This window comes from Mastigoproctus giganteus, chromosome 9 (genome assembly GCF_048544385.1).
Source record: "Mastigoproctus giganteus isolate SK-2022 chromosome 9, ASM4854438v1, whole genome shotgun sequence".
Lineage (NCBI taxonomy): Eukaryota > Metazoa > Arthropoda > Arachnida > Uropygi > Thelyphonidae > Mastigoproctus > Mastigoproctus giganteus.
The window spans coordinates 52450743-52463935 of record NC_143583.1 but is presented as its reverse complement, the minus strand read 5'-3'; the positions used below and the strand labels follow the sequence as shown (position 1 = coordinate 52463935).

The 13193-nt window shown below is 33.4% G+C and overlaps 1 protein-coding gene across 2 annotated transcripts in view; it reads left to right on the top strand.

The window, feature by feature from the left end:
• Positions 1 to 13193, top strand: part of KLHL18 (Kelch like family member 18) — an 86983-nt gene that overhangs the window by 44222 nt on the left and 29568 nt on the right. For both annotated transcript variants that reach the window (XM_090380614.1, XM_090380615.1), the window contains exons 6-7: positions 8992 to 9214; positions 12796 to 12900. In XM_090380614.1, coding sequence (XP_090236740.1) covers positions 8992 to 9214; positions 12796 to 12900 — 328 coding nt within the window. The remainder of the gene's footprint in view (positions 1 to 8991; positions 9215 to 12795; positions 12901 to 13193) is intronic.

The following is a 13193-nucleotide window of genomic DNA, read 5'->3' as shown; positions in this document are numbered from 1 at the left end:
GTAATGGTCAAATGACCACGTCCAGGTGTATAGCAAATATCTTCAACAGAATAAACATGTTAAGAAATAGACAGAACAGGTTGCAAAGAAAATGAGGCAATGGAAAAAAGAAAAATAGATTTGCAGATTTTAGTAAAATACTTTCAGACTGGGACCAAGAAATTATTCATATCAAATCAACAGGTATTTAGCCTCAAACATAGTGTGCTAAAAGTCTTAATAAGATTTACAAACACATTTAAATTTAAGAATGAACATCTAATAAACCTCATCATAGACATTGAAAAATTAAGACTTAAAAACATAGATAATTTAGCACAAAAGACAGAATATTGTAGGATTAAGTTTCTAGACAAAAGGTTTGGCTGAGTTAGCTAGAAGAATACATTTCAAAAATACCATAGCTTATTACTGCCTTTAAAACAGAAAATAACCATTATTCCTAGATTTAGCCTCCAGCCACCGATAGGATTAAGTATACGTAATTATAAAGCAATAGCTACAGACTTAGTAATGACACAAAACTATTACTGCAGCAAAACCAGATACAAAAAGATTCATAAATACAGACTGCGGACATGCTATTACAGGCAATCTAGAAATTATAGATGATGAAGAACTGAGAAACCTGATGAAACATCGTTTTAAATTTAGGCTTAACTACAAGAATAATTTTAAAAAAGTAAGAAAAGAAATATACTGTGATCTGGTACAATTTAGTTACAAATTATCTCTGAAATATGAAACACTAATTGAAGATTTTAACAGCTGGATAAGGAGCATACTGAATGATTTCACAAATCTGATCAAAAGCATAGAACATGAACAATCATAATATTTAAACAGTGCCTCCATAGCCAGGTGGGAAGGAGCAGCAGTGCGTAGCACATGCTTCTTGATTAAACCGGGGTTCGAGCCCATCACCACCAAATACGGAGGATGTGGAAAGGTCAGGGAATGACCACCGCATATCCCGGAGCAATATGGCCTTAGTTACTAATGCTCCAAAAAACAAACCATAATATTTAATAATACAAACATAAAAAGGCAGATTAAAGAACTACAGAATAAATTTGTAATAACAAGCATAGGTAAAGTCACCAATAACTGGAAAAACAACACATACAAGAGGGTCAGCAACAACATAAGAAGCACAGTTAACAAGATACTGGCATTACACAAAAAATTAAAAACAAGAATAGATAATACCACTATACCATTCTTATATATGATACCAAAATTTAATAAAACTCCAGTTTCAGATACATTATGCCTTGAATGGGTTGAGCATGCTGAATTCTGATGGGATCCTTCCACTTGTTCAGATTACAAACCTAAGGGGGCATAAATTCAAATTATGAAAAGACAGATGTAGAATAGATGTGCGGAAATTTGCCTTTAGTCAGTGGGTGGTTAATTGCTGGAACAAACTTCCATCTGTTGTGGAAGTTTATAGGTTAAATAAATTTAAGGACAGGCATTTGGAGGGAATGGTATGATTTTTTTTTTTTGCTGATGCTGCATATGCTCATACGCTTGCTTTCTTGCATCACATGCCACTACTACTATTACCAGCAGCAGAATTTGCTACACAGTGTAATCGCCAATAAGTTTGAAAAAATGTTAAAATAAATGTATAAGGACATAAATGAAACACGGATAATAAATAGTAACATTGAAGTGTTAAAATATATTAAAGACCATCTGAATATTGCCAAAATAGAAACACATGACTTTGCCAACCTATTCACGTCCATACCATTAGATAAGCTCAAACACGTACTTTAAAGATTACGTAGAAAAATTAAAAATAGATGAAAGCCAATGGGCAGTATATACAGAGTTCTGCCTATTTAACAACTACATATGCAAAGGCAGAGATATATATAAACAGGTAATAGGATTCCCTATGGGCTCCAAATTCTCAATACTGGCAGCAAACCTTTTCCTACACCACTATGAAAAAGAATACAGTAAAAAGAACAGCAACCAAATAAAGAGATACAGATACATAAGATGACATGATTAAATTAAGGAGAATAATCAAGTAGAAATAGGAATACACAATAAGAGGAAGATTATAACTTTGAAATAATACACCTAAGCAACTGGAGCTCCAATATACCAATCAAGATACAGAGAAATATAATTACTTCAAAACAATAAGAATATGCAACAATGTTAAAAACATTTCTGAAGTACTTGAGACATTAAAAGACAAGCTCACTAAGAACAGAATTCCCAACAGATTTATCAAAAAATGCTTAAGTAATGTAATATACAATGAAACAACAAAAGAAGAGGGCCATAAGAGTGATAACAAAACTGCAATTCCGAAACAGCAAGACAGGACCATTATGTATAATTTTGTAAATATATTATTTCAGCCTTCATGGGGCTAGTCTAAACCTTGTAGTGTGTAAAGAGAACACCCTCCAGGTGTTCTCTCTACACACACTACTAGGGAAGGCAGCCATATGTTAGCCTAGTATTTTGGTTTTATTTTAGTTTAGTTTATTTTAATATAGTTAGACATAGGATATGTATAGAATTAGTTATTAGAATTCGATCTTAATATATATTTTTTACTTTTCACGTGTATAAAGCGTGTATATATTTTTTACTTTTCGCGTGTATTTATATAAAATGTTAAATGGAATTTTAATTTGAAACATAAGTATAAGATTTAGATATACAGACAATACATATTAGACTTTTTTTTTTTTAATCAATTTTTATTATTATTTTTATGCTTTCGCATGCATTACCATATGGTTTCCCGGATTACATAGGGTTAATCCTGGTCCATAAGAGATCATCACCTAAACCCACAACAAAGGGCAGCAATCTTGAATTTATCACTTTTTTGGTTCAGTCAGCAATGTGTGGCACGGCAAGTCCTTGCTGCGGCTTGGAATTTTTTTTTATTGTTATTTTTTTTATTATTAACTTATTTCTCTATTCCACATTTTTAAAAAAAATTTTTTTATTAACTTACTTCACCATTCCAAACATATAAGAATATGTAGTGGATACACATGAATGGACACAGATCTAAATTTAGATTTAAATTTTACTGTTGATTTTATTTCAAATAATAATGTGGATTAACTTTTATTTTTAACAAATTTCACATTGTAATTATTTATTTTTTAAAGTAAAGGTGACATAACGTAGATGTCACAGTACATATTTATAATCATTCTGTTTTAATAATTTTTTGGCTACAACACTAAGGCATATGTACAGGAAACTACCAAAACATTAAAGGCTGTATATATGGACTATTTCAGCATACAGTAATACCCCGACTTACGCTACCCCGACTTACGCGAACTCGGAGTTCGCGTAAGTCGGGCCCGCCCACTATCTTCAAGGTCGTTTTTCATATGTTATCGATATACGGTGCGACGGCGGAGAATGAGAGCGAAAGATGAACAAAATTCAACTTTGCTGCTTTTATGTTTTTTATATCAGTGAAGGGGAAACACATTTCACCATAATAACGTAAAAACCAACACAATTCCAGCTATCGGTATAATCGCAAATGCAATTAGATGGAGTTTACTACCAGTTTATAACAGATTTCACTAGCCGAAACGCAACTGGATTTTTATTGTTTTATGGTCCCTAGAAATGTGAGGTGTTAATAGTGTATCTCTGCCTTTATGGTGTTGTTTATTCAGTTGCTACATGCGCGCAGCTTTGTTTATGCGTATCAAGCGTGCCTCCTCTTTTTGTAATTGTGCTTTATTCCCTAAAAATGAGTAAAATACTTAATTAAAAGGTGTGAAAAGGAAGCGTCCTGGTGAAGACACTGCAGATTCAGAGAGAAAAAGAAAAGCAATTATCGATAAACAGAGGCGGACTGGGTCAAAAATTCTTACCCTGGAAAATTTATAGTGGCCTCATACTATGGTTTATGGCCAAAATCACACTGGCCCACCGGGGTTTCCCCGGTAAGGCTTATGGCCAGTCCACCTCTGTCGATAGAGAAAAAATATGAAATTGTGAAACGCTTTGAGCGAAATGAAAGACCATGTGATATTGCACGTGCTACAGGCCTAAACGAAGCAACGGCGAAAAGCACATGACAATTGCAAACTTGACAGGTTGAAAATTGAAAAGGGCTCAATTGAAAAGGGCTTAAAAATTTTAGAAAACATAAGACTCCAACGAAGAACGCGTTATAGCTACAAAGCAAGGAATAAAAAAATTATTAGCTTGCTACGAAGAAATTCTGCGTGAAAAAAAGAAGTCTCTGTGTCGTCAGACGAATTTGTTAGATTTTATGAAGCCATCGACATCGAAATAACTTTTTAACGTAAGTCATTTGTTTTTTAATACATATTTTGTATTAATATGTATAACGAACTGCAATTTTATTAATATTTTTCTTCTAAACTAGTGTTTTTGTTAGTCCTTGGTCCCAATTAAGCAAAATTTATACGTATTTATATGCAAAGTTGTACCCCGACTTACGCGAATTCGACTTACGCGATTTTCGTCGGACCCACCTATCGCGTAACTTCGGGGTATTACTGTATTTTGTTAAAATAGTGAACTGTGGGGCATCCTGAAGAGATACTGTTTCACATGTATCAGCCAGTTACCTACTAATTTAAAATTTTAAAAGTTTAAAATTTTAGTTTAAAATTATAACAAAATAAGTATGAGTCTATAGTAATGTTAAATGGAATTTTAATTTGAAACATAAGTATAAGATTTAGATATACAGACAATCACTTCCGAATACATATATCTACCATGTCCAGGGCCATTACTAACACGGACGGGAAATTGCGCTCCCCCAGATAACCTGAGCACGAGCTTTATATTCTTCAATCATATACTATTTACTTTTCTACGACTAAAATTCTTCCACACACTGAGCTATTAGTGCAATACAAGGGTAGGAGTGTCTATTGCTATCCTAATTTCGCCACCCATTAACTAATTAGCCAGACAACGACTTTTACTATAATACACAACGTTTGCATAAATAATATACAGTAATATAAATATATACAGGCAGTTTTTGCTTTACGAGTTTTTTCCCCCAAGTATCAAGTATCAACAAAATCGAAAATATGAACATTAATTGCAAAGAATGAATGTTAAACATTCATAAATAAAGCATTCCAAACCACGTGCATAGCTATACAATACAGTGTACCCCGCTTTACGATATTAATCAGTTCCAGAGACACCATCGTATCATTAAAATACTGTAATGTGAACCCAATAACACATTGTTTTTTGGTAATTCGTTTCAAGATCTCAGAATTTGAAATTTTCGCTGTATAACTAAGCTGTTTATCTCTCTAAAATGTCATTTTTAAAGCCACAAGTGTGACCTTAAGGCTATTTGTAATATTTGTTACATTCTTTAACATTTGTAAGTTGTAAATAATTTCTCTATTATTATAATTTGCTTGATTTTACAGGCTACATTTTCATTTCTTTCGATAAATCAATCATTGTTTAAACATAAACTGATTAGCTAACTAATTTCATTGTTCATAACGTAACCCCTATTTTTAACCTTATGTCTATGGGAAATAAATTCCCGCTTTACGAGTGCGCGCTAGGAACAAATTAGCTTGTAAAGTTGAGAACTACCTGTAGTGATATATTGAAAGTGTGAAGGAGAAAGCTGATACTATTGAATATACAATACACACAAGAAGTTAAAAGATATGAGGCAACACCTCATATCTTTTAACTTTATAGTTATAAAGAACAATAAGAAAAGCAGTAAAATAAAGTAGTGGAGTTAAGAAGATAATGAGATTTGAAGCAGTTCAAAATGGTGTTAGCATGACCAAGATTTTTATTTATTTATTATTATTATTATTTTATTTTAGTCACTTTATTCTACTTTATTTTACCGCATTTCTTATTCTTTTCTTATTGTTCTTTATAGTTGTTACCTTATACGTTTTAACCTTTCGTGTGTACCGTAAATTCAATAGTATCAGCTTTCTCCTTCACATTTCAATATATCATTATTTATACATTATGGTTGTAGTGCTCGTTTGCCTAAGCAGTGTCCTTGTCCACAATACCTAATTTATTTTTCTCTCCAATCCTTTTCCATTCTTTATTTATTTACTTACAGTTATTATATATATTAGGGCTCACATTTGTAAAACAATGAGAAGTTTACCTCAGTATGATATGTAGAACACTGCCATATGATACTCTCCAGAAATTAAAACGAAAGCAATTAAAAAATCGAAAATCTTGCATTACAGTAAGAAATAATTAAAAATAATTAAAAATCAAATGAACACAATTAAAAATTAAGTAAAAAATTAATTTAACAAAAAAAATGCAAAATGAGTTGCAAAAATCATTCAATTTTTTTCGTTTTAATTTTTGGAGAGAAATTAAAGAAATAGCACAGAAGTGTTCTACGTATCATATTGAGGTAAACTTCTCTTATTCTTTTATAAATAGTGATATCAACATAGAACATATTGACCATTATAGCTCTAGTTCATACTATCAAATTAGTGCTCGCAATACCAGTCAAAATCTTCATACCAATATTTTTAATTTATGAAACCGGATACCGGTATTCCAAAAAAACTCCATTTTTTTCTCAATAAATTTTGATGACAATTAGGTTCAATAAACTAAGAAAACAAACAAGTAATTACTTGAATGCATGTTTTAAATCAAACTTTTATTACAATAATAAATATTCTAACAAAAAATTAAACAGTTATTCTAAACCCAAAAAACTATACATATTGAAACATAAGCAATCAATAGTGTTATCATTTAAACTGGATCTAATTTTGGTATATATTTAATTAGCGGCAGAAAACGTCCTTTTGAATTCTGTGCTGGTTGGTGCTATTGTACTGATATAGTCGTAGACGAGTTGCAGTTTACCCTCCCCACCCCTTATTCCCTCATCTTCAAAAAATCTTATTTTCTTTTTGACTTTTTACGGCACTATATCCATATTAACGAAAGAAAGGGATTGATGTTTAAGCTTGGTGAGGAAACCAAATCTAAGATTTGGGGGTTATTTATTAATATTTATTTCCCTGTATCTTAGTATTGCCGTCAGTGGACATTATTATGATTTTCATACAGCAGCTCCCCTCAAGCACTAAGGCTCACAAGCTATCTGTACTCAGGGAAAATCCCTTGGCTTCTGCCAAGGGATTTTCCCATAGTTTCTCATGAGCAATGACACAAATATTAAACAAAAGTCATTTATTATACAAAACTACTTACAAGTATATACATAATTGGTTTAATTTACATCAAATCTATTCATTTTTCTCATTTAATCTGTTAATACATACTATCATTTCCATAAAATTTCTCTCAATTAACAATATCAACTCTCTCTACAGCTGCAAACACTAAACTAATTCCATCTTAATCACTTCCTCATATTTCTCTTAATCAGCAATATCAGTTCTCTTCACAACAGCAATCCATAAGCTTACTTAATACTAACAATTCCATATATATCTCTCTCTTAATTTGGCAGTATCAATTTTTGTTATAACTTCAACCAATAAACCAACTCAATACTAAACATTTTTGTAAATTTCTCGTAATTTCTTCAACTTCATCCTTACTTTAAAATAATTACAGTTTTATCCAAGCACCCTTTTCAATATAACACAGTTCAGAGCACTTACCTTCCTTCTCTTTCACAGTGGGATTCCTTTGTGCAGATTCTTTCCACGGAGAGAGGGGCCTCCGTAGCCAGGTGGGAAGGAGCAGCAGTGCGTAGCACACGCTTCTTGATTAGACTGGGGTTAGAGCCCGTCACCACCAAATACGGAGGATGCGGAAAGGTCAGGGAATGACCACCACATATCCCGGAGCAATATGCCCTTAGTTGCTAATGCTCCTAAAAACCAAATAACAACAACCTTCCACGGAGTGCAGTGAAGTCTTTCTCCTTAGCTGAATTCTGCTGTATAGCTCTTCCAGTACTGTCTTATTTCGGGGACAGTTCTCTGTTAATACTGAAGGAAATTACCACAGCAGTAGTAGAAGCCAGGGCACTATCTGACTGGCTTGTTAGTCAGCTTCCAAATTAACTCCTAGCACAGGAATATGCCCGGTGGAACTCTTCGCTGTATATCTGGACACTCCCCGAACTGAACCCAGAACTATCACTGCAAGTCTGCAACCCCTCTGAACAACACCCACAACCCACTTTTTTGGCACGAGAACCTTATTTATTTCCTTTTCATTTAGGTATCTCTGCCTATCTAATTTAAACCTGACCCAATCACGGTGTTATTCTTTAAACTCGTTCTTATTCCTTTGTTGGGAAAAGCAGAATGTTTTTCATTGAGAGAATCGTTGTGTGGGAAAAACAATATTTTTCCCCACACGATGAAACTCTTTCATCTTTTACCTCTAGATCACTTGCTGACAATACATTTTAACTGCTCCATACTGACACCCTTTCCCAAAATGCACTAAGTGTCGCATCCTCAAGTAGCAGTGTAATAGAAGGATTAAACTATTGTTCAGAAGCTTTTAATTTTAACCCTTCCACACCTGCCATGCCATTGTTTACCACATTCCTTAAGTGCCCTACCAGGCCTACTCTCACTAATGGAAATATTTCCGTAATGATGTTTTCGTTATTCCTTAAGTGCTTTACTTCCACACACATTATACTTACTAAAAGAAATATATTTGTAAGATTTTATGCCTTAGTTTGATGATGTTTTCGGTTTCTGTTGCATTTGTATTGTGTATAACAATCCCTCTGTTGCACATTCTGTAATATTAATGCTTTATTGTTGTCAATTTTATAACCTTTATGTGAATAAATCATAAACAATTAATTTTTAAATTAGTACCGAAAAACCGGTATTGATACAAAAATACCGGTATTTCAAATCCTGAAAAAAAATTACTGTGATCCCGGAATCTCGATATTGTAAGCTTAATATATATATATATATATATATCACAAAATGTTTTATTTTAATTTAGGTGACTCTCTCAGCACAGTAGAAGTATATGATCCCAAAGTAGGCAGGTGGCAAATGGCAGAAGCAATGACAATGCTGAGAAGTAGAGTAGGAGTGGCTGTTATGCACAATAAGTTGTATGCCATTGGAGGGTACAATGGCAGTGAGCGGCTGAGCACAGTGGAAGTGTTTGATCCAGATACTCGCACATGGACTAAGGCAGCATCTATGAACTGCAAGAGAAGGTAGTTAATTTTTTAAATGTTTTATTATATGCTGTTAAATATTTTTGTGAGGAATGTGTCACTTTTGTTCTTTTCTCTCTTTCTGAAACCATCAGACCTGTTAGAGAAATAATAACTACAAAGGCTGTTCAATAAAGAATGATCATAATTTTTCATAAATAATTGTACTGCTTGCTATTTCTAGCTGAGTTGCAAAATTTAAGACCAAACCAGTCTACATACATCACACAGAAACTGCCCAGTTGAGTACACAGTGTCACCCTGGCAGTCAGTCACACTGTTCAGTTTCACCTACATAACAATGAATGTGACACATGAGGAACAGTATGCTGCTCTCAAATTGTTTCCCTATCAAGAAAACATCAGCTGAAGCATATGAAATGTTAAAAGATTCTTATAGCAAATCTGTGCTTCCATATAGCACAACTCACAGATGATTTAGAATGTTTAAAGGCAGACATAATTCAACCACAAAAATCATCGGTCCTGGAGCTCCTATCACTGTTGTCACCACAAAAACTATAAACATTGCTTCTGTAATTGTGAGAAAAGATTGTCATATAACATTAAGACAACTGGCAGAGATGTTGAGAATACAGTGGTGCCCCAACATCCAATAGTAATTCATTCCACAAAACCCATTGTATGTTGAAAATATTGTAAGTCGAAACCAATTGATTTCCTGTAATTCGTTCCCCAACAACACATAAAATAGGTATTTCTTACATGTTATATTTCATTTTTATAAAGGTTATTTAATAAATAGTTGTAAAACATCTTAAAATAAAAAACAAACAATAAATTAGCATTTACCTTAGATTTGAGTGCAGAGCTGATGAAATCAATGGTGGCAGAACTATATCAAGTGTCAGGTGTCTTTTAAGTCTTTTGCTGCTATTGGCAAAGAAATTGTCCAAAGTGGACTGTTTTTGATGAACTTTTTGTAGCTTCCTGATGTAATAAATGACCATCTTCCATTTTGTCTTTCATGAGTTCAGTGTTTTCAATGTTGGGGTGTTTTTTACCACTTCTCTTAAACACTCCCAACAAGAAATGACAGTCTTCAGCTAACACATTTTGAGTGTCTTTTTCTTCCTCTCCAGTGTCACTCTCCATAATTTTCTCCAACTCTTGTGGCTCCTCTGTTGTTAGCTCACGTCAACGAGCATCAATAAGATCCTCCATATCCTCTTCGCCAACCTCCAGACCCATTGATTTACCAAGAGTGACGATATCATTTGTCAAAGCACCATCATTTTTAAATCCATCAACATTATGGATAATTAAAGGCCAGATGTTTTTCCAGGCTGAATTTAAGCACCTGGTGGAAACATCATTCCAAGAACTTACCATCAGGCTCACACAGCCCAGCATGTTAAACTTCAACCTCCAAAAATCTCTGAGGGTGACAGCATTTTCACCAGAGGTTCTGCAGAGCAACTTGCAAACATTTTTGTGGTGTAGATTTTCTTGAAGTTTGCAATCACTTGTTGGTCCATTGGTTGAAGAAGAGGAGTGGTGTTGGGTGGCAAAATTTGACTTGAACAAAGTCAGATTGTGCCTCAAGATTTTGAATAAGGTTGGGATCATGGCCTGGCACATTATCCAGCAGGAGTGGTGCCTTCACAGGAAGCTTATTTTTCTCAAGATAACTCTTCACTGCAGGACAAAACTTCATTTTCCCATTCATTGAAGACATATCCTGTAACCCAGGCCTTCTTGTTACTGCACCAAAACACTCCCAGCATGCCTTTGTTGACCTTTTGTTGTTTAAATACTCTGGAGGTGTTAGAGTGATACACAAACAAAGACTTCAGCTTAAAATCTCAAGAGGCATTGGCACCCAACAGGAGAGTGAGCCTATCTCTCATAGGCTTATGCCCAGGTAAACTAGCCTCATCCTTAGTGATATATGTTCTGCTGGGCATTCACTTCTAGAAGAGGCCAGTTTCCTTAATGTTAAAAACCTGCTGGGGAAGATAATCATCCTGATCAACAAACTCCTGGAATTCAATTTTAAAGGTCTCAGCTGCTTTTTATCAGCACTGGATGCCTCCACATGCCTTTCAACACTTTTTTGATATTCGCCCTTTTTTTGATGTGCTCGAACCAGCGTCTGTTGGCTTTAAAGTCTTCAAAGAGCACAGCATTGCCACTGGTTGATGGAGCTTTTTAAGTTTCAGATCATCATAGATCTGAAACAATTGTACGAATGATGTTCTGCACACCACGCGTTGAACAATAACAAAGGCGCTAATTGATTGAGAACAGTGGTTCGAGTGATGTTCCGTGCACCATGGTTCTGAAACTTTCCAACTATGTCGGAAAGTCCATCGGTCCTTAAAATACGAGATCGTATGGAAGGTATATCGGTTCCTGAGCATATTAGATGTCGATGTCATCATAAGTCGAGGCCCCGCTGTATAAGTAGGAAGTGTGCACAGTTTTCTCCATGACCATTTGTATATGACACTTGTTTTTTGCACACTGTGTTCCATCCGATTTTGAATTGTTCATCTTTCTTTTATTATATTGTTTGTAATGGATTTAACAGATTTCATTTGAGAAAATATTTGTTTGCACATATAGGAAGAATCAAATTCAGATAGAATGGCAATTGAAATTTTTTTTTTTTTAATACAGCAAAATTTTGGCAGAATAAAAGCCTAACTATCAGATATTACTTTTAACTGATTTAAATCATTTTTTTCTAATTCACGGTGCAATTCTTTGAATTAAATTTGAATTTTAGTTCAGCTTTATGAATAACTGTATCCATAAAGCCAAACTTTTGAATTTTATTAATTCCATCTACAAATTGTCAGTTTCTAAAATTTCAAAATACTGAAGTGTATGCACAACATCAATTTTGTTGATTTCCTCAGGAATAATTATGAATGAAAACTTTGGCCCATCTAACTTTAAATTTTGGAATCTTTTTTTTTTTTTTTCAAATTCTATTTTTATGTTACCAATATAATTGTTCAAAAAAATACATGTCCAAATTTTCTATTAGTTTATCTCAATTATATACATGTCATTGCACCAATGGGAAGTACTTAAATTTTAGTTACTTTTAGTTAGTTTTTGATATCGTTTTCAAATAAAATAAGTTTGTTACAAAAAAATTTCCATCTTTGTACATTTTTTAAATAATGAGCTCATTACCCTGAGCATGTAAATTAAAATCATTAAATGATTCATAATATCAGTAAGCATGCCAAGTTTTATTAAGCAAGTTTGATCATTGATTTGTGGGTTAAATTTCTCAAATTTCATTTAAAAGTATTTCAATTTCATTGATATGGCGTAAATCTGTATAAAATTTTCCCTCTGTTCAGCCAGTCATGGATTTTTAAATGTTTCAAATTAATTAAAACATTTGGCTGTGGGTCAATCAAATCATGCCAGCAGGTCACCTTCTGATCCGCAGGTCATAGATTGCTAACCACTGACTTACAGTGAAAAAAAAAAAATTGAAATAGGTCTTTGATTTGCATAATTGTTAATCAGATGCTACACATTGCTTACCTTTTTTTATTTATTTTTTTTTTTTTTACCTTTTCCATGTTTATTTACAGTGCAGTTGGAGCAGCAGCTCTTTACAATCATTTGTATGTTTGTGGAGGATACGATGGTGTCTCCTCCCTCAATACTGTAGAGTGCTATAATTTAGAAAAAAATGAGTAAGTATTTTCAGTTTTCATTTACTTTTTTATATATATACAAAATAGTTTTTTTTTTTTTTTTTTTTTTCTCCTGATATATCCATATAAATCAACACTAAATAATGTAGTAGTAATAGTAGTGGTGGTGGTAGTAATAGAGGCATGTATGAGCTTACATAGCATCAGCCAAAAAAAAAAAAAAAAAACAATTTCACACAACCATTCCCTCTAAAAGTTTTCCCAGTACCTCCTTGAATTTATTTAAGCTATCAACTTCCACAACAACAAATGGAAGTTTGTTCCAACAATCA